A 23,255-nucleotide genomic window follows, 5' to 3' on the forward strand; every position below is an offset into this window, starting at 1 on the left:
AGAATGCGAAGGGGACATTCAGTGACAAAACAAACACTTGCAAGATGGCTCTCAGCAGCCATATCCTACTGTCACCAACAAGCTGGCAAGCCTTTACAGTGTCCTGTGAAGGCACATTCGACGAGAGCGATGGCGTCTTCCACCGCCTTGTTTGCCGGAGTGCCTCTACACCAGATTTGCCGGGCGGCAACGTGGTCGAATAGGCACACCTTTACCAGACATTACTGTTTGGATTCCATCAATGAGGCGGATACCGCAGTGGGGCAAGCAGTGCTTCGCCATCTCTTTAAATAAGGTGAGCCTCTGTTCCCTCCTCCTTTTTCTTCTGTGATTGCTATATGCTTTTAAGCTATGTGTTTACTTCTTGTGAAGATGCTTGCAATCCCAGTGCTAAGGAGTTACTGCTATCTATTCTATTCAAGCATGTGAATCTATGAAAGACACCCCTAATACTGGAGAAGAACTATCGTTACTTACCTGTAAACAGGTGGTTCTCCAGTATTGGTGTCTTTCATAGATTCACATGCGACCCACCCTTCCTCCCCTCAGAGGCTCTCTTCTCCTCATACGCTATTATTACTAGTGCTACGAAAATCTGAGGGCTTGAGCTTCTGAGGAGAAGGTTCTAGAGGGTGCTTGAGCCTGATTGGCTGCAGTTTGGACCAACATAATGACACTGATATGTTACAAATGAGTTTTTTCTCTTGTAATGTCTTCCTATGGAAGTTACCATTTAGAGGTTTTACAGTGTATTATCTCTATTTTTATTATTCTATGATATTATCATTTATGTTATATTAGCAATATTGCTATTTTTATGTACCGTGGGACTCCCACTTCGACGACGGGGAATATTCAAGCATGTGAATCTATGAAAGACACCAATACTGGAGAACCACCTGTTTACAGGTAAGTAACGATAGTTCTTCTTATTCTGCTGGACTTATCGGCAGCCTTCGACACGGTCGACCATGTCACTCTGGTCGATCGTGTCGAAAGCATGGGCATCCTAGGTAATGCCAAGGAACTTCTGGCCTCATTTCTTGCAAACAGATCCCAGGTTGTTACTATCGGACCTTTCAAATCATCTCCCTTGTCACTGCCATGCGGAGTTCCTCAAGGCTCATCCCTGAGTCCGACACTATTTAACATTTATGTGTCGGACCTTGCCAAAGTCATCAAGGCACATGGGATGAGTCTTACTTCCTACGCAGATGACACCCAGCTGGTCCTCGCCGTCAAGAATGATGGGCCTAAGATTGCCAGCAATTTTAATCAAGGCATGTTGGCAATTGGGAGCTGCATGGCCTCCAATTGCCTGAAATTGAATTCCGACAAATCGGAAGTTGTCATTTTCGGCAACTTATCTCCGGAATGGCCCTCCCTCTGGTGGCCTTCATCTATGGGTCAGCCCCCAGATCCGATTGGCAAAGTGAGGAACTTGGGGGTTGTGTTTGATAACCGCCTGAATTTCCTACCTCATGCAAATCAGATCTCCTCCTCAGCCTTTCACAAATTACGGCTCATAAAAAAAATCCTGCCTTTCTTACCTGAGAACGCCGGAAAAACCTTGGTTAGTTCCCTGGTTTTGTCTACTTTAGACTATTGCAACGCTTTGTTTCTGGGTGCTCAAGAGAAGGTGCTACAAAAAATGCAAATCATTCAGAATGCTGCCGCCAGGCTACTTGGGCGCATTCCAAAATACCAATCAGTGTCAGCAACTATAAGACAGCTGCACTGGTTGCCGGTGAGAAAGAGGATCGAATTCAAGTCCCTCTGCTTAGTATATAAAGCTTTACATAATGTCGGACCTGCTTTCTTTATTCAAAACCTCATTCCCTACCGTCCCGCTAGAACGTTACGTTCATCCAGCTCACATGAACTACTGGTACCACGCACCAAATCGGTCGCGTGGGGTGACAGAAGATTCCTTGTAGCTGCACCGAAACTCTGGAATACTCTTCCACACGCAATTAAAACGAGTACCTCTCTATGGTCTTTTCGTAAACAACTTAAGACCTGGCTTTTTAATCAATAAAAACTTTAGTTCCCCTTGCTGGTTAAACACTGCAGAGACCTCAGCGCCGAGATGCCCTAGGGCCTTCGTTCGCGCTTTATAAATGTTTTTAATAAATAAATAATAAATAAATTTAGTGCATGCCAACATATTAGAAACGTAGATGCATAATCCTCCTTTAGCCCTACCGCGAGCAGAGCTGATAGCTGGCGTACAGTAGGTTCTAAAACCATTTAAGTGGTCGGGGACCATGGTCCAAGTTTCTTGAAAGCTGACAACATCATATTTATTTACAAGGTTTGCCCAGTTCTCATTATCCAATTTGGATCTTAGCCCTGCGATGTTCCAGCTCAAAAAGGACCATGATTCCTTATTTAGTTGTTTATCCAGCACACTTGTATTGCGAATAGGTTCCACAGTGAACCTAATAAGTGGTTTATCATGTGAAGAGCTTTTGTTCTTCGGTCCCTGTTCTTTACTCTCATAAGCCACTATACCAAACTCGCCCTTAGCATTGGTCGTGTCCATGCCATGCTTCTCACTGACTAACCTTTGTCCGCAGGGTGTCTTACTCATTGGGAAATCAAAAACCCTTATATCTCTAGCAAGTAAATCAATATCCTCTAAGCCCTGCAGTATATGGTATTGATTGGATGTTGATATATTATACTCATCTTTGTTTTGTGCCCTTGATTCCCATTGCTGCCGTAAGTTAAATGCGTTCGTTGTGGGGATCATAGTTGGATAGAAGTAGGTCAGATCCATAGTTTGGATCCCTCCATTCCTTTTCTGATTGTTCCAACCACAAATAAATCTTACTGCACGTCTGTCTCTAAAATATATGATTATACAATCCCCGGGGAGACTTTTTTGTCTATGCCCTATCCAGCCTACCCTACGAACATGTATAATTTCCGCCTGTACATGCCCTGGTAGTGGCCTGTTGGCATTAAGCCAAAAGACTACCTTGTTCTTTAGTTCAGAGTGGGATTCCCCTTTTTCAGTATTCAGCTCTGGCACCCCAGTTATGACCACGGTATAAGGCAGGGACTGAGGTGGAAGGTCAATGCGTGGGTAGTTGATCTTCCCAGTATTACTTCTATACTTTTTTAAATCTGTCAGTGGTGCCCCTGGTCCGCTCACTACCTGTCAATGCATTTCCAGGCTCCCTCTTGAACCCCTTTCGTTCAGTGTTTTTAAAAGCCTGTGCTCTGTTCCCTTGGGGCGAAATATGCTGCACCGGGCAGTTAACGCCCTTTGCCTCTGGTGCAGCTGGTTTATCGGGTGCCTTTAAAGCACCGCTGGCTGTATTTAAGACCGGGCTTGGATTAGATGTAACAGCATTTTTACCATGGAAATCAAGTTGTTTCAATACATCTAAGTTAACTATAACCATATTTTCTAGGTTGCCTACTTTGTCGGTGAGGACTTTTATTCTTTCCAATAGGGGTAAAATAAGGTATTTCATTAGTTGCTCCAAATGACTCATAAAACCCTCAGTATTTAAAGATATTATATCGAGTTGGGCTGTACTCCTCTCTTCATTTTGTTGGGTATTAATTTCTATTGGTTGATCTTCACTCATAAAACCCTTTTGTCTAGATGAGGTAGGAGCCATTCTTTTTCGATTGCCTTTATTTTTCCCCCTAGCTCCAATTTTAGGTTATTTATCTCTACTGCATACTTGCCTACATTTAGGTTTGCGACCTCTTGTTCTTTGTGAGGAACTTTCATTATCCCCTTTGTTTGTGGATTCAGTATCAGTGTTAGTGTTAGGGTAGGGATCCGGCCTCTCCACATTATCCGAATCATTAATTATGAGTGGGGGAATCCTCATTTAATTGTAGTGGTTGTAAATTTGGTGTTAATGACAGTCTAGTAGCTGGAAGTGAATGCTCAATGGTGGGGTTTTGTTGTAACCCGGTATCACAACCTCTATCTATCCCTGGAAAGTCTGCGTACGAGTCCATAAGCATGGAGTCGTATGCTGAAGTTAAAGATGTATTTATTTGTTGTGTGGCCAGGCACATATTTGGTGGGAGTGAGAGACGTCTCTGTGTTCTCGATTGCTGTCACAACAACCCCTATTGTTTTCTGCAACATCCTATCTATTGCTGTCAGGCTGGGAAGTGGTGACGAAATTTATGTTTTCTGTCTCGATCTAGAACGAGTGTGCATTGGTGTGTTTGCCCATGTTTTCGATGGAAGATACAACCATACAGGACAGACCATACGAGATACTAATGCTTTTAGCCACGATGTCAATACAAATACACACCTAATGCTCAGCCAAGGGGGGTGGCCCGTCCCGTCCTTCTCCGTCCTCGGACGGCCTCCGCCCTTGTCCCAGGCTTCTCCCGGGACGCTCCCGCGCGTTTCCGCGACGCGAGGATAATAAGAGTTATATGGGAGGAACCGTATGGGCGTGGCTTGCTCCCCGCCCAGGTGTTGTCAGGGAAAGGTTCCTGGGACTTGGAGTCTGCCTCGATGTTCCAGCGTCTCTCTACAAATGCAGGATCACGGTATGGGCCCCACGTCACTCTACCAGAGCCCGCTTTTAGCAAAAATGTTTGGCAAGCTTAGACCTTTCCTCACGAAACAAAAGATCACTCAAAAACCTCCACGCTGCGGCACCCCATGTTATCTACTACATCTTCAAAGGTCTAATCTAGCATACACATCTATTAAATTACACCTCGCTGCCATAGCAGCCTACTTGCAGAATAGGTAGCCCTTATCACTATTCAGAGTACCTACCATCAAAGCATTTATGGAAGGTCTCAAAAGAATAATTCCTCCCACGGTACCACCCTCACCGGTGTGGAATTTGAACATTGTTCTCACAAGACTAATGGGCCCTCCATTCGAACCTCTGCATAAATGTGAATTACAATTTCTTACATGGAAAGTCACTTTCCTGTGGCCATTACTTCCCTTAGAAGAGTCTGTGAGCTACAAACACTCACTATTCAAGAACCATTTTTACAACTCCATCATAACATTGGTTCTCAAAACCAATCCAAAATTCCTCCCTAAGGTTATTTTTCCCTTTCATCTCAATCAGTCTGTGGAGTTGCCAGTGTTCTTCTCGCAACCACAAACAGTCGCAAAAAGAGCTCTTCATACTCTAGACATAAAAAGAGAACTCCTTTATTACGTTGAAAGAACAAAACCTTTTCACAAAACCAAACAACTTTTCGTGTCCTCACCACCACATAAAGGCAACCCCATATCAAAATCTGGAATTGCAAGGTGGATTGGTAAATGCATACAAATTTGCTATCACAAAGCAAAACGTACATTATCTATTCCTCCTAAGGCCCACTCTACCCGCAAGATAGGGGCTTCAATGGCATTTCTAGGGAACATTCCCTTAGATGACATCTGCAAAGCAGCTACATGGTCTACACCACACACATTCACAATGCACTTTTGTATAGATGTGCAAACAAGACAACAAGCGACTATAGGCCAAGCTGTACTCAAAACACTATTTCAAACCACTGCAACAGATACTGGTGATCGCCGCCAAGGACGGGTACTGCTATACAATCTATGCATAGTGTGTGATCTGCAGCTCATATGCCTCGAACGTAAAATGCTACTTACCAGTATGCATCTACCAGTATGCATCTGTTCTTGGCATGTAGAGCTGCAGATCCACACACGCCCACCCACCTCCCCGGCTACCGTTATCTGTTCCAGTATTATCTTATTTAGATACAGCATACATGGGCATCTTTTCGGTTTCTCACAAAACTCCATCATTTCCCTGCTGGCGAAAAACATTATGAAGATGGAGCCCATGCCCATGCGCACTATCATCCAAAGGAGGAGTCACCTATCTTGTGACTTCCAAAGACTTTTCCAAGACAAAAACAAGTGCAAACATCTGGTCCCAACACCAGATGGCGATTTGTGCATAGTGTGTGGATCTGCAGCTCTACATGCCAAGAACAGATGCATACTGGTAAATAGCATTTTCCATCTCCTTGCAGAACACCTCCCAGGTGTACACAAGGTTATGTTATGGGAACTTATATAGCGCAACGATTACCCGGAGGTGTCCTGGCGCTGGTTATTATTCCAAAGTAAATAGACGGTGAACTGCTGTTACAGGTTAAAAAGACAGGTCTTAAGACTCTTCCTAAACGTCAGGAGGTCTGTGCCATTTCTCAGGTGGAACGGAAGGTCATTCCCTGCAACACTTTTGTTGTATAGCGTTACACATCCAAAGGTACATTGAACTCCTGAATTGTCGCATTTTACTTCTTGAGAGAACTACGCTAATTCTACCATTTTTAAAATGCAGTATTGTGGATTTTTGTCGTTTGTGGTCTTGTGTTAAGTCTATATAAAAATACTTATTTTTATACTACAACTTGTGTGGTGTCCATCTGTAGTGTTGTCACTGGGTTACTGTATGTGTTAAATAAACACACCGGACCTGTTCCTTAAGGCTTATCAAATATCAAAATGTGGAGGTAGAATTATTTCCTTATTTATCTACATTGAACACTCCTTATTCTTTTTAAGGTAGTGTCACACCACTTTCTTTGCCTTCTTTTTATATAAAAGTGTCTTCTGTCAAATGACAGTCATACCCCATCAATTCTTGAAAGACGGGTAACCCTGGTATATATACCCAAAAGCACACACATAAATGTGTTTTTAATAAATTGTGAAAAAAGCAAAATGGCACCTCGGAAGGCAAAGAAAGTGGTGTGACACTACCTTATAAAGAATAAGGATTGTTCAATGTAGATAAATAAGGAAATAATTCTACCTCCACATTTTGTTATTTGATAAGCCTTAAGGAACAGGTCTGGTGTGTTTATTGATTAATTGAGAGGAGGGCGACCTGGTTTCTGTATTCCCTCTACAGCTCCGTATTGATAGAATTACTGTATGTGTTCACAAATGCTTTACACACTGCCTCGGAGATAAGCCTGTCTGCTCGTGCCAAGCTACCAAGGGGGTGAGCAGGAGTTATTTTAGGAGTGTACCCCCTTACCCTGACTAGAAGTAAGGGTCCCAATTTGGTCAAAGGTACCTACCTCTGCCAACTAGAGACCCCCAAATCTAACAGTTTGGCAACCGAAATCTTCCGCCAGACTGTATCAACATCATTAAAGAGGCTAGACACCCTACCACCAGAGCATGCTATGCAGCAAAATGGAAACGATTTGTCATTTATTGCACAAACAGTCAATCCACTAGATGCCACTATTCAGAACATTATCTGCTATCTTTTGCATCTACAACAATGTAACCTAGCATATACACCTATTAGGCTACATCTAGCTGCCATAGCAGCCTATCCACAAAACAGACATTTGTCTTTGTTTAGAGTACCCGCTATCAAAGCTTTTATGGAAGGAATAATTCCACCCAGAGTCCCGTCCTCTCCAGTGTGGAACCTAAACGTCGTCCTTACCAGACTCATGGGTCCCCCTTTTGAACCTCTCCACAAACGTGAACTACAGTTCCTCACTTGGAAGGTAGCCTTTTTGGTCGCTATCACATCTCTCAGGAGAATTGGTGAACTCCAGGCATTAACCATACAAGAACCATTTTTACAAATCCATCATAACAAAGTGGTTCGTAGGACTAACCCTACATTTTTACCCAAAGTCCTATCTGCCTTCCATCTCAACCAGTCTGTTGAACTCCCAGTATTTTTCCCTCAACCAGACTCCGTGGCAGAACAAGCAATTCACACGTTAGACATTAAAAGAGTGATCCTCTACTACATTGAAAGAAAAAGATCCTTTAGAAAGACCAAACAACTCTTTGTGGCTTTCTCCCCACCTCATTAAGGCAATCCCATCTCAAAGGCAGGAATTGCAAGGTGAATTGTTCAATGCATCCAAATATGATATATCAAAGCCAAACACACGCTAACCATTTCCCCTAGAGCTCATTACACATGCAACTAGGGGCTTCTATGGTGGCATTCTTAGGGAACATTCCCCTAGATGACATCTCCAAAGCAGCAACTTGGGCTGCACCACACCTTCACAAAACACTATTGTGTAGATGTGCAGGCAAAACAACAAGATAGTGGATACAGGTAGCCACCAGTAAGGAGGTAACTGCTGTATAGTCTATGCAAAAGTATACAATCTGCAGTCCACATGCCTCGAACGGAAAATGCTACTTACCAGTATGCATCTGTTCTTGGCATGTAGAGCTACAGATTTGTATACGCCCACCCGCCTCCCCAGATACTTCTATCTGTTCCAGTACTCTCTTATTTAGGTACATTCACATGGACATCTTTCTACTTCTTACTACTCCATCGTAACCCTTCATGGCAAAAACAATCTAAGGGTGGAGCCGATGCCCATGCACGCTATCGTCCTAGGAAGGAGCCACCTACGTCGTGACTACAAAGACTCCTTCCAAGACAAAAACAAACTGCAAACATCCGAGCCCAACACCAGATGGAGATCTATGCAAAAGTATACAAATCTGCAGCTCTACATGCCAAGAACAGATCCATTAGTGGATAGCTGCATGTCGTTTGAGAGTCATCTGGAAGCAGTTTTAGGTTACAGCAGAGGGGGCACCTACTCAGTATTACTTCATAGGACAGTGTCCGGGAGCAGTTTGTTGCTTAATGTGAGAATGCTTGCAAACAAGAAAGAAAGTCAAGGAATTACTGGATTGAGGTATTGGACAAAGCATTGAGAAAGTCAGATGGATCGAAGGCAAAGTACAAAACTTGTAATGAGAGAACCAGAAAAAAATAATTATTACTCTGCAGAGAAATCCGAACCGAGGAAGGCAGATATTTCAGTAAGCACCACCTCATGGATTCCAGGTGCAGAACTTCAGATATTCTGTGTTACAGCAGGCATTCAGAGACTCAAAAGTGCAGGAAAACACAGATTCCAAGCTTCAGATTCAGATTCCCAGGTGCAGGACTACATAAATTCCAAGGTCCAGTACCACAGAGGTTCCAAGGTGTAGGACTTGAGGGATTCCAAGGGGCTTGACTTTGGAAAAACTCCAGGGACTCCAAGGAGCAAGGCTTTAGAGATTCCCAGGCGCCGGAAACTAGAGATTAATAACAAGACACACAATTAGACATTTTAAAGTACTACTAGTATATTCCCCAATGGAGTGCACTTTCTTTTCATCTTTCCTTTCATTTGCACTGAGGCAACCTTCTCTCTAACTCAGACTAGTATATTTGTTCTGAAGGACAGTACCACCTCATACTCATAAATCCAGCTGTTTCATGGCTTCTTGGGTATTGTAGAGAACTCCCTGTATCCTCTTCGTTTATTTTAAGTGGAGTCAGGCGGTCATGTGGCAATAATGACCTTGGACCAGTTTAAATCGAGGGTTGTTGAATGGTCTTTTTACCCATTGACAGGCTGTATTGGCTACCAATCTATGGCCCTTCATCATTGTAAGCAGCGTGGCCCTGGTTTATGGTGTCTTGCACTTTTTAGTTGGTTTTGCACCTGTTATCCTCACCCAGTCACTGCCCAGCAGGTTGTAACTGGGTTCCCATATATCGCTGGTGCTTTAATTGTTGTGTTTAATAGTAACACACGCTGTGCTCTGGTCCATAGGACTGCCTATGATTACAGCATTATATTTCTAATAACTGGGTGTAAGTGGGGTTCCTTATGTTATCTTGTAAACAGTGTTTTTTTTGTTAGACTAACATGATTTATGTGCGTTTCAGGTGTAATGATGTGAAGCCTCAATGCCCAGCGATAGTCAAGATTTATAAAGGTAAATACATTTGGGTTTATTATGGATATTTGATACTATTTGATGAAAGTGACATGGTTTGTTATAGTTATATGCTTGATATACTGCTCACACATGCCAATAGAGCAACACATCTAACCATGCACACAGCTCGAGACCAACTATTAATCAGTTCAACTCAAAATCGTACAAGCAAAATAAATTATATGTATTTTTTTAATGAGAATATGCACTAGTTTTCAAATCACAGTCCAATTGCTTGGTTTGTAGCTCTACTTTCTAACTTTTCCAGAAGTTTTAAAACACGTTTTGGGATTGCAAGTCTTATGATGGTTTTTTCTCAACATTGAACATCTCCACAATTGATAGGTCTACTGACCAGTTTCCTGTTTGATTCTTGCTTCTCTCCTTGGATCTTAAGAAATTCTACTGCAGTAATTTTGCTCTTAGAAATATTGATCCTGTAGAGACTGGTAATTTCATGTTACACAATTACTGCAGTATTCTGAGATGTTCCCTATGGGGGGAGAAAAGTAACTCTGGATACCTGATTGTTGTCATGAAGTCACTTTATTTAGGAGCAAGCTGGGCACACATTTGTCTTATTGCCACACCTACTAATATGATTATATGTATGCATGTATATGGTATTTCTATTTTGCAAACCTAGCTTAAAGGCAGTGCAGCCTCATCCTTAGCCCGCCATCAGAAAGAACCCTGAGATGCTACTTGTGCCCACCCCCAACCTATTGGTTGTCTGGCCTGCACATCCAACACCTTCTCTGCACCTCTGTCACACGCTTTAACTAAAGTGTATTTCCCAGCAAAGGTGAATGTACGCTAACATGTATAAATAACTGTGGGTACTCCTAAACCATGCCCACATTCCTCACTACTGCTTCGCCCTGCACCTTACAAAATCCAGACACCGCTCTGTTCATCTCCTGCTATACCTTGTTGATGGCTTCCAGTTTTATTGCCCCCCTCCACACACTCTTGGGCAATGACTATGTCTACATTATCGTTGTCTTTTTCCATGACTCCTTCACCGTCTCTAAATCAATTTCTATTATTTAAATTGATTCCCGTGGACTGCAACAAATCATTTTCGGGTAAGTGCAGCATCAATGCATCTGGGCGTGGCCATTTCCTGCCATCCACACACACACACTACATCAGTTGACCCACCTGCATGCTGCATGTCAGTGGGTCTGTGTGTGGGTGACTCTGTCTGAGGGTCTGTCACTGGGCTTGTGAGTCTCTACGTGGGTCTCTGACTGGGTACATAAGTGTCTGAGTGGGTATGTAAGTAGGTGCATCTGTATCTGAGTGGGTGAGTGTATAGGTGTATGAGTCTTTGGACAGGTCTGTCGGTGAGTGCAGGAGTCTTTGAGGGTGTTTCTGAGTGTGTCTCTGCCTTGGTGCAACACTGTATGAATGGGTCTGTGAGTGGTTCATCACTTCTTAAATGTGTCTGGGAGTGGGTGAATAGGTCTCTGAGTGGGTGCATGAGTTTCTCAGTGGGTCTGTCAGTGGGTGCATGAGTCTGAATGGGTCTGGGAGTGTCGGTCTCGGGGTAGATTTGTAAGTGGGTACATGAGTCTTAGTGGGTCTGTGAGTGGGTTCATGAGTCTCTGAGTGGGTCTGTGAGTGAATGCTTGAATGTTTCAGTGGATGTAGGAGTGGATACTTCAGTCTCTGAGTGGATCTCTGAATGGGTGGGTGACCCTGGCTCTGTGAGTGAGTGGGTGTGTGTGTGTGAATGGGTGCACGCGTGGGTGCACGCATCTGTGAGTGACTTTGTGACTAGATGTGTGAGTGTCTGAGTTGGTCTGTGAGTAAGTGCATGAGACTGAGTAGATGGGTCTATGAGTGAATGCAGGGGTCTCTGAGTAGGTGTGTCAATGAGTGCATGAGTCTGAGTGGGTCTTTGAGTGAGTGTGTGAAACTCTGAGTGGGACTGCGAGTGGGTGCATGAGTCTGAGTGGCTGTATGAATGAATGCATGAGTCTTACTGGGTCTGTGTGTGAGTGATTGAGTTTGTCTTTGAATGGGTGCACGAATGTCTGAGTGGGTCACTGTGTGGGTTAGTGACTGTCTCAGTGGTTCTTTGAGTGGATGTGTGATTCTCTAAGTTGGTCTGTGAGTGGGTGTATAAGTCTGGGATTGGCTCTGTGTGAGTCTGTGAGTGCATACAAATAATGTATGACTGAGACTTTGAATCTGTGTGTGTGTGTGTGTGTGTGTGTGTGTGTGTGTGTGTGTGTGTGTATATATATATATATATATATATATATATATATATATATATATATATTTTTATTTTTTTTTATTTTGGGTCCTAATTATTTGTTTTTATTTGTTCATGCGGGGTTTACGCCTTCATCGTAACGTTACATCGACGGACACGCTGAATACTGTTATGGGTCGCAACTCCACATACGTGGGGAAAAAACAAATCTAGACTTTCTAAAACTTATAAGGGAGGTCTAAGGCTCCCCTACAAAGCACCCATGGGGTCAAGGTACTCCAACCCTGAACCCTTCTGTGCTATCAAACATTTAAAACATTTCCCTGGACCGACTCCACTTCATGAAATGGTGGCGGCAACATTTTTCCGCAGCTTGCGGCCTGCCAATTGAAGCACTCCTCCTGCTGCTTGGGATTGCTTAGCTCCACCCACGTCAGAGACGCGTCCCTCTCTATATGTACAATTGAAAAAATCTTTAAATAAATGCAACTACTGAACGGATTTACACCAAGTTACAAACAGGTCGCTTTCTAACCAATAGCTACATTTCTGCCAAATTTGTTATAATTCCGTGCAGCAGTTCGGGCTGTAGCTGTGCCTACAGTTCCTATGGAAATTAACATGGGGAAAACACATTTTGGGACCCACCCTATTTCTCAGCTTCACTTGACGGATCCCCCGGAAACTGTCAAAACAGCAGCTGAAGTGAAAGACATGTTAGTTTTGAAGATTTCGTTAGGATTCACCAAACAATGCCAAAGGTATAGGCATATGAAAAACACTTTTCCTATGGAAACTGTATCCTAACTATAATTCCCTACTGACGTGCGCCAGTAGATTATTTTTGTATCTACCTATATATATCGTGCCCAAAGATTTCCACTGCTGTCACCTACTTCCACCATCAGTGGCTCCCCAGTGCTGGGCTGACATTCAATGGAGAGCACTGGCAGTGCCTTCTGTCATTGGCTGTTAGTAGCCAACACTTTAGGGGAGGGGTCGCTTGCAGAGGTTCCTGCAGCCAGTGATGACTGGTAATCTTTTAAAGTAGAGTCTCAAGGTTGGAGTGGGTGCATTCACTAAGAAAAATTAACAAATGGGGTGTAATTATGAGTTTTAAAGTATATTTTTCTAAAAAGCCATCTGGTCACAGTACATTCGGTTTGATGATAAAATGACAGTCAGTGCATGACCTGTAGTACCAATGCAGTGCCAGTGTTTCCTATGCACTACCAATGCAGTGCATGCCCTGCAGTAGATCTGAAGGGAGGAAAAGGACTATTCACAGCCCACCCACCCCCCCCATTCACAGGGGACCTGGTGAAACGCCGGATCGCCGGCTCAATCGCCTTGTCAAGCATTCCTGCGGCCCGCTGGAGAAAAGAGTCCATAGTCACTATTGTGCCGAGCGTGGCTCTCCCAAGATCCATGGTCACCTTGCGTTTTCCCATTGCGAACTCTGACCAGTATGCCTTAGCATGTTTTAGCACAAATATAAGCAGTCTCAGGCTCTACTTGCGTGCACAGGCTGTTAGCCTCGCAGACCCTCATGTCCAAAACACAATGGCCATGAACACCCGAGCACCTCGGCCCTCTAACCGGCCTCAGATAGATATTTACCACTAATAATACCAACAATTACAAGGAGTGCTGCCTCCCTACCTGCTTCTCTACCACTGCCACCAGAGCTGAAGGATGACCAGACTTGTCATGGTGAGGTCCCAAAGGTGGAAGTAGAGGGAACCAAGAGGGTAGGCCCAGCCCAGCCTCCTCTGGTCTCATGTGGGAGCAGACTGGCACGACCTTGGCCCGGGCTTCCTGCCCCTACCTGGCTATACTCATGGGGAATCCACCTCGATCGGACTGTACCGCAATATCTGAGAAGGGCTAACACCAGAAGAGACATCTCATGGCAAAATGCGGCATAGACACCGCACTAGAGACATATCCTTGCGTGTTAAAAGTACTCCTGCCAACGACTGTAGTTTACTCAGTTCTAAGGGGGACAGCCGGCAGCCATCAAGGGAACAATTTGACATCAAAGCGAACACCCTACAATGGATACAGGATAACAAGCACACTTGATCATAGGACAGTTTCTTCCTGTGAGCCGACGCAAATGCTTGGACCGTGAACTCTGAAGGCCTGCTCTCACAACGGCAACATTAAAATCACAAAGGCCGACTGCAACTGGATCAGCACCAGAACTCAACTCACAACTATCAATCATAACCTGGAACGCAGCTGGTCTTAAACTCCTCAGTACCAACTCAGCAATTAAATACCTTCAAAAAAACGGGGCAAATGCACAATTGATTGCATCTTAATTTCAGATTGCTTGGCATCTTTCCTCAACTATTTTGAAGTGGACAACAGGGATGAGATTGACCACAGACCGCTGAGGGCCTCCAATTAGAAGGGAAAGTCGCCCCACAACTGCAAATTCTAGGGGCTCCAACCGGGGAAGAGAGTCACAAAGTACTGAGTAGAACAAAAGGGTCTACAAAGCTCGGCCCAACACTCACGGAGTGAATTACATCCAAAGAGTTTAACTCAACAAATATGTGTTCAGTCCCCCTCCCAGGGCATTGGGAAGCACTCCTAGTGGACCTAAAACAAGCCCTATGAGGGGGATCTGGATCATCCAGATGCAGGCCACCCACTTACCTACATATCAAACCAAGGGAATTATACCTAATCAAACGTAGCCTTTCAAATGCCATGAAGGCAATGAAAAAAGGGAAGGAAAACTTGCAAACACACAATCTTAGCTCTCCGTGCAGAGCACAGAAAGAAAGTTTGGCAGACAAAATCCAAGGAGATCCAGGCAGAATGGCTGAAAATCTTCTCTCCTCAAAGAAAGGGGACATATTCAACTTTGGAAATACATCAATCAATACAGCAACACCGGTCAAACAAAAGAGATTGGAGTGGCAGCCGATGAGTGGGTCAAATACACAAAACCGCTATACTTTAGCCATCAGAACATACACCAACCCACAATAATCTTCTTCAGTATCACGCCAGGTCTCCAAAACACCTAACTTTGCAGAGGTAACTGATTAAATACAAAAAAATGAGGACCGATGGAGCTCCAGGACCTAACAGGGGTCCGTGTTCAAAACCTTACATGATCTGGTTGGGACAGCTTACACCGTTCTTCAAGCACGCCTACGCCACCTCAAGAATTCCATTGTCATGGAAAGTTTCCATCCTATTCCCAATTCATAAAAAAGTAGACTGCCCGAAATTGGGAAACTATCGCCTCATTGCTTTATTTATTTATTTATTTATTAAAGTTTTGTATAGCGCTAGCTGGACCCGAGGGTATCAGAGCGCTTCACAACACGTACAAATAGGCATCAGAAAGGCAGTGAGGACGGAGAACAGTGTAGGGAGCACATGGGTGAAGAGAAAGACTTTACAATAGTAACAGGAGCGCAAAAACAGGGTAGAGTCAAAAGCAAGTCATCCGGCTCTTGGGCCGCAGAGAAAATGGGCTTTAAAAGTCAAACGTGGAGATCAGAATACTATCCAGAGTGCTCAAGGAAGAGGGCTTTGAGTAACATCTTGAATTTCGGGAAGGAGGTGGTCTTTCTGATATTTGGCGGATGGCGTTCCATATCTTGGGAGCATTTCCAGCAAAGGATTTGCTGGATGTTTTGTGTTTCTGGGATTTCAGAGGAATGAGTAGGAGCGTGTTGGAGCTTCTGAGGTTCCTAGACTGACCGGCCTTTTTGAGCTTGTTGGCCAGATATTCTGGTTTGCCTGTATGCAGGGCTTTGTGAGTGAGGCAGGCTGTGCGGAAACTGGCTCGTTGGGCAATAGGGAGCCACTTCAGATCTTTAAGAGCCGGGGAGATGTGCTCGTATTTCCTAGTTCCCGTGACCATTCTTGCTGCGGCGTGGAGGGTAGAGGTCAGAGGACCCAGGTGTGATTTGGCTGACTCAGTCAGAGTAGCGATGCCATAGTCAATTCTGGAGAGTACCAGAGCCTGAGTGGCCTGTTTCAGGTCTTTCGAGGGGAGGAAGGGTTTCAGTTTGTAGAGAAGTTTCAGGTTCAGGAAAGCACTTTTGGCAGTTTTAGAGATGTGTTCTTTCATGTCCAGTTTAGGGTCAAGGGTGATCCCTAGGGATTTTACGGAGTTTGTAGGAACAAGAGGAACATTCAGGGCGTTTAGGGCTTTGAGCCATTCTAGTATTTGTTTTTTTTTATCTTTGTTCGAGATGAGGAGCACTTCGGTTTTTCCTTCATTGAGTTTGAGGTTGTTGGATGAGAGCCAATGTTGAACTTCAATGAGTGTGCAGTTCAGTCTGTGGATGTCTGCGATCGAAGTGGTTTCCAGGTAGAGTTGTGTGTCGTCCGCGTAGAGGTGGAAGGGGATGTTGGAGTTCATTAGAATTGACGTGAGGGGCTGTATGTAGATGTTGAAAAGTTGAGGTGAGAGTACTGATCCTTGGGGCACACCTCTAGTGATGGGGAGGGGGGTCTGATTCGCAGCTTTTAATTTTGATTCTTTGAGTGCGGTTGTTGAGAAAGGAGGAGAACCATTTTAGGACCGTCTTTTCCAGACCTGCTCTCTCCTGGAGGACATTGAGTAACAGGGCATGATCCACAGTGTCAAATGCCGCCGAAAGGTCTAAAAGGATGAGAAGGCTACATTGGTTGGAGTCGAGCGACATGTGAAGATCGTCCAGGACATTTAGGATTGCGGTTTCTGTACTGCAGCCTTTTCTAAACCCTGATTGGTGTGGGTCGAGAAGATTCGTGATTTCTAGGTGCTGGGAAAGCTGAGACAGCACGCATTTTTCCAGAATTTTCGATAAGAGTGGAAGGTTCGAAACTGGTCTGAAGTTGTTCATGTCCTTGTGGTCCAGGCCGTTTTTTTTAGGAGTGGTGTGACTTGACCTATTTTAAGGCGGTCAGGGATGGAGCCCTCGCTCAAAGAGCTGTTGATGATCTTGGCCCAAGTTGGGGCTAGAGTGAGCTTCAGGTCTTTTGTTACTCTCGAGGGAAGCTGATCAAGGGAGTGGGATGAGGGATTGGTGGTGGCTATGAGCTTGCTTATCACTTCAACCTGGATAAGCCGGAAGGAGGACCAGCGAATGGCTGAGGTTGCTGGCCTGATGAGGGTAGTTGCGGAGGGAATGGCGGAGGGCATAGCGCAGAGTGAGCGATCGATTTTGGCAGTTTTTTCGTTGAAAAAGATGGCAAAGTCGTCACATTGAGATTTGGATGCCACCCTGTTGTCTATCACAGGAATGGAGGTTTGGTTCCTGATGATGTTGAAGAGTTCTTTTGGGCAGTTTTTAGCATTGTCTAGAGCGGAGCAGAAGAAGGACGACTTTTTATTCTTGATATGGTTGTAGTAGATTTTACGAGCTGCCTTGAGTTGGTCCCGGTTGAGGGAGGTGGGGTTGGTCCTCCAGGATCTTTCCATGAATCGTAGGTGTCTTCTTTCTTCATTGATTTCTGTGGAGAACCAGGATCTGGAGGGGAGGCTTCTTGTTTTTTTTAGTTTCCGCGGTGCCAGCTGATCTAGGACGAGCTCCAGGTTGGCGTGGTACAGCGAGGTGAGTTCCGTGGTGGAGAGGAGTTCCGTCGAGTTCGAGAGGAGTGAGCTAATTCCCTCTTCTAGCTTATCAGGAGGGATTCTCAAAGTTTCTGACCCACTTGGAGGAGTTTTGAGTAGGTGGGAGGGACAGAACCGAATGATTGATATGGAAGAGAATGGCATGATGGTCCGATCAGTCCACCGGGATGATGTGGTCGATCGAGATTGTCTTTTTATCCGCGATGATTGCATCAAGGATTGCTCCTCTATGGTGGGTTTCCTCTGTGCAGTGCTGGGTTAAATCATAGTCATGTAGAAGGGAGGTGAGAGATTGGATGAGCAGGTTTTTAGTTCCATTCCATCTTATGTTGAGGTCGCCAAGAATTATTCTGAAGTCGCTATCCAGAGCGGTTTGCGTGATCAGATCCGTCAGCTGAGCGCCAAATTCGGATTATCAGACCTAGAAGCGAAAGCTTATGCAAGAATACTACTGAAAGAACTAGCAGCCTGGGCAAATGATAACATCCTGTTCGAGGAATGTGGGCTGCTAAATTCATATCTATTGCATAGATCGCCGCCTAGTGTTGGGTCCGGATGATTGCACATTGTTGTCCTGGAAGAGTTTTCGAAGTATCACGAGATAAGTGGCTCCTCCCCTGGACTACAGTGCGCATGGGCATGGACTCCATCCCCAGATTATTTTTTTCCGCCATTGGGTTCGGATGTGATTTCGACGTCTCCTGTTCGGAATCGATAAAACAATTTCCTTAAGGTCAAAAGGCCTTCTTTACTTCGTCGGTATTGTTCGCGTTCAGTCTCGTGTGTACTCCAACTCTTCGAGTCGGATATCTGTGGAGTCGGGTGACTCTTCGGTTATCGAGGCCTTCTCGACGGTTATCGAGGCCTTCTCGACGCAGCAAGACACGGACGACGCTACGATGGAACGAAGCCCGTTCAAGTACTGCCCCATGTGCGGTTCAAAATACCCACACATCGACGTGCATCCTGTATGCAACAAGTGCCTGTCGCCGGACCACAACGAGGACAACTGTATGGCCTGTTCCAAATTCAGGTCGAAGAAGACGCTCAAGATTCGGCGCGTGGCGCGCCTCGAGGCCCAGCGATCGGCACCAGCGCCTGTCGACATCTTTGACGACCCCGAAGCAGCCGAGCAAGAGCTTCACCTGCAAATCTCGCCTTCATCGGCGGAGGTCGAAGCGAACTACGGAGGCCCCGTCGAGGGCCTGGACCTAGACGAAAACGTCGAGGAGGTAGGGGACGACGAAGAAGTTTATGGGGCCGCGGAAGATAGCTCAGAGGAAGAGCTATGCCCCGTACGTACAATAACTAAGGCTCAGGTCACGGGATCGCCACGCGGCCTTACCCACGACCCTACTCCTCAGTCCTCGGCCCCGCCTCCTGGCCCGGCTACGGACACGCCAGCGGAGCCTCCATTACACAAATCGAAACCGAAACCTTCGGAATCGAAAAATACAAAGATGGCCGACAACCCATCAACACCGAAGACGTCTGGGACTGCATCGACACCGTCGTCTTCGGGGGCCTCGAAGCCGAAGAAGGCTGTCGAACAAGCTAAGGTACCGAAAGGGACCAAGGAGACCAGCTCGAAGAAGATCGTCGAGCCGGTGTCGTCTAAGGTGGTTGAGTCGAAGTCGAAAAAGACTGTTGAGACACCTTCAGCTAAGACTGCCGACAGGCACACGGACAGTCGAAACGAAGTCGCCGGGGGGCACCGAGCCGAAGTCTGGACCCCCGACGCCGACAAGCAAATCTGCTGTTCAGAAGTCAGCGACGTCGACGACTAAGGCTGGGACAGGGGCCCGGAGCACAGCTGTCGAAGGTGCATCCGCGCCTCCGCCACCCAAAAACAAATCGTCGACGCATGGTTCTTCCTCGGTCGGATCGACGAAGCCGTCCGCATCGTTTACAAGGCAAGTCACGGACTCCCTGAAACGGTTAAAAGACAAGGCGTCGGAGCAGCAAACACCCTCGGTACCGAAGCCGAGCGTACCACTGCAGAAGACTTCAATGCCGATCCTCTACACTCTACCGCCGAAGGTGGCGCCGAAGGCTTTTGCACCTCGTACGGTGACCGAGGACTCAGTGGCTCAGCTAACTGGAGGTTTTGGTCGACCACCCTTGCCTGAAGAACAATCGGAGCAATTTATCGACGCCGACACGGGTAGATTAACGCTCTACAAAAGGACAATTACATCACAGCCTGTGGAATCCTATGTCATACCTCTAAAAAAGAAAAGGCCTGCGCCAGACACGCCAGACCTTGTTGAACCCATTCCTCAAAGGCCTGGGAGGAGTCCTACACCTTCACCCACTGGCTCCAATGGAGATGAGGGTGACCAAGATGAACAGTATAACTTCCCTGACAATGCTGACACTGATGAGCAGCAAGACTCATGGATACACTCTGGTGATCAGGGGGACCAACAGGTGGTCAGTGACCCACATCTGTATGGTGTTAAAACTTCTCCAACTGAAGACTCTGCGGCATTTAATGCCTTAATTGAAAGGGCGGCTTCCAACCACAAAGTAGAGATGCATGCCGACCCAGTGGAAGTTGACTTTTTGTTTGATACGTTCTCTGCATCAGAAAAAACGGTGAAGACGCTGCCAATGCTTAAAGGGGTTCTCAAGCATGCCACGGACATTTTCAAGGAACCCACCAGAGCCAGAGTGGTGAACCCACGTATTGAAAAGAAATACAGGCCGGCACCTGGTGACCCTACTTATATTCGGGGACAGTTGCCTCTAGACTCTTTGGTAGTCTCCAATGCCCGCAAAAGGGCGAATTCACAGACAACGGATGAAGCTCCTCCCCCGGACACAGAGTCTAAAGTGCTAGAGGCAGGGGGCAAAAGGGTGGCTGCGCAGGCAGCCAACATATGGCGCATTTCTAATACACAAGCCCTATTAGCCAGGTATGATAGGGCGCACTATGACACCTTAGAGCAGCTCTTACAACACCTTCCAGACCAGTTTAAAGAAGGAGCTGAAATGCTGATGCAAGAGGGCAAGCTCATTTCTAACGCTGCGATTAAATGTGCGCTAGACGTTGCAGATACAGCGGCAAGAGCGATCAACACTAGTGTTATGCTGAGGCGTCAGGCATGGCTCCGCATCTCAGGGTTCAAGCCAGAGATACAAACAACTATCCTCAACCAGCCCATCAATCCAGACAGACTGTTTGGCCCTGAGGTTGATACCACCCTCGAAAAAATCAAGAAAGATACTGAGACGGCTAAGTCCATGGGGGCACTTCAGTCTCAGCAATACAGAGGGAACACTTTTCGTCGCTCAAGTGCACTTGGTGTTGCCAGAGGACACTTGGCACAGCAGTCGCATTTCAACAGAGGAGGCGCCCAGGCCTCGTACCCAAAACAGAATAGAGGTGGTTACAGAGGAAACAGCGCCAGAGGCAGAGGCAACAATAATTCCCGTTCCTCTGCTGCCAACAAACAGTGACTCCCTGTCACTGCCCCCCGACCATCCAACACCTGTCGGGGGGGAGACTCCATCAGTTCCTGCCAGTCTGGAAGTCCATCACCACAGACAGGTGGGTAAGGAAACTTATCCAGTTCGGCTATTGTTTGGAGTTAACGTCCACTCTGCCCAACATACCCCCAAGACAACGTCCTATGTCAGCAGAGCACTTGCACTTATTGCAGCAAGAGGTTCTGGTGATGCTGCAGAAAGGCGCAATAGAGCTCGTGCCAGTGGAGGAAGAAGGCACAGGGGTTTATTCCCTGTACTTCTTAATCCCAAAAAAGGACGGCTCACTCAGACCCATTCTGGACCTACGCCCTCTCAACCTGTACATACTCTCAGAACACTTCCACATGTTAACACTACAGCAGGTTCTTCCATTGTTAAATCAGGGAGATTTCCTCGCAACTTTGGATCTCAAAGATGCTTACTTTCACATACCACTCCACCCATCCCACAGAAAGTACCTCAGGTTCACCATACAAAACAGGCATTACCAGTTCAAGGTCCTGCCCTTCGGAGTGACCACTGCCCCCAGAGTGTTCACAAAGTGCCTGGCAACCGTGGCAGCGCACCTCAGGAGACAGAACATACATGTCTACCCTTACCTAGACGACTGGCTCGTTCAGGCCAAGTCGGCTCAGCGGTGCGCAGCGGACATGTCCCACACCATTCACCTTCTTCACAGTCTGGGGTTTTCGCTAAACTATCCAAAGTCGCACCTGCAGCCAGCCCATGTGCGGCAGTACCTGGGCGCGACAATCAATACTCTGACAGCTACGGCTCAGCCGAACCCGGTGAGGATCGACAACATCCAGTCGCTCATCCGGAGGTTCAGACCGCAACACTCACTCCCTGCGAGAGTGTTCATGCAGTTGATAGGCATGATGGCCTCCTGCATCTTCATAGTCCCGCACGCCCGGTTGCATATGCGTCCGCTCCAAGAATGTTTGGCGCATCAGTGGACTCAGGCTCAGGGACAGTTAAAAGACCTAGTGTTGGTCACCAGTCGGGCATACAACTCTCTGCATTGGTGGAATCCACGCAACCTTTGCAAGGGCCGACCGTACCAGGAGCCTGTGCCACAGATTATCCTAACGACGGACGCATCTCTACAGGGGTGGGGAGCTCATGTGCTCCACTACACTGTGCAGGGACTATGGACGACACAGCAGAAGAGGATGCACATCAACTATCTAGAATTGATGGCAATCTTCATGGCACTCAAATCCTTCAAGATCCATCTGTGCAACAAAGTCGTGCTAATCCGGACGGACAACATGGCGGCGATGTATTACATCCAGAAGCATGGAGGTACGCACTCTCCACAGCTGTCTCACCTGGCTCAGAGCATGTGGAAGTGGGCCATTCAGAGGAACATCTTCCTCATGGCGGAACACCTCCCGGGCACGGACAATCAGATGGCAGATCTGCTCAGCAGGTACAGCCATCAGATGCACGAGTGGGAGATACATCCATCAGTACTCCACCCGTACTTCCAGCAGTGGGTTCATCCAGAGATAGACCTGTTTGCCACAAGGGAAAACGCAAAATGCCACAGCTTTGCCGCCAGGTTCCCTCACCCACAGTCGCAGGGAAATGCGATATGGATGAACTGGTCAGGCAGATTTGCGTACGCTTTTCCCCCAGCACCTCTAATACCGCTGGTGGCAAGAAAGCTAAAGCAACACTCGATGACGCTCATCCTGGTTGCTCCAACGTGGGCACGCCAACCATGGTACACCACGTTTCTCGAAATCTCCGTGGTACCGCATCAAAGGCTGCACCTCACGCCCAGGCTCTTGACGCAGAACCATGGCGACATTCAGCACCCAGATCCGCAACAGCTCAATCTGGCGATCTGGCTCCTGAAGTCTTAGAGTTTGGCTACCTTAACCTTCCTCCGGAATGCATGGACATCATTAAGGAGGCACGGAAGCCCACCACCAGAGCTTGCTATGCAGCTAAATGGAAGCGGTTTGTCATTTATTGTACGGAACATAACATTAACCCGCTAGATGCGTCCATTCCTAACATCATCTGCTATTTGTTACATCTTTACAAATGCAATCTAGCGTACGCTTCCATTCGGATACACTTATCCGCCATAGCGGCTTATCTTCAAAACAGGCAGCATCTCTCTGTTTTCAGGGTGCCTGCCATTAAAGCATTTCTTGAAG

The 23,255-nt window shown here is 46.3% G+C and overlaps 1 protein-coding gene across 1 annotated transcript in view; it reads left to right on the forward strand.

Annotated features, from left to right (window-relative positions):
• Positions 1-23,255, forward strand: part of LOC144754219 (E3 ubiquitin-protein ligase TRIM39-like) — a 180,732-nt gene that overhangs the window by 149,702 nt on the left and 7,775 nt on the right. The window contains exon 5 of the mRNA XM_078641806.1: positions 9,720-9,769. Within this exon, the coding sequence (XP_078497932.1) occupies positions 9,720-9,769 (50 nt within the window). The remainder of the gene's footprint in view (positions 1-9,719; positions 9,770-23,255) is intronic.

The sequence above is a fragment of the Lissotriton helveticus genome, chromosome 5_1 (assembly GCF_964261635.1).
Source record: "Lissotriton helveticus chromosome 5_1, aLisHel1.1, whole genome shotgun sequence".
NCBI lineage: Eukaryota > Metazoa > Chordata > Amphibia > Caudata > Salamandridae > Lissotriton > Lissotriton helveticus.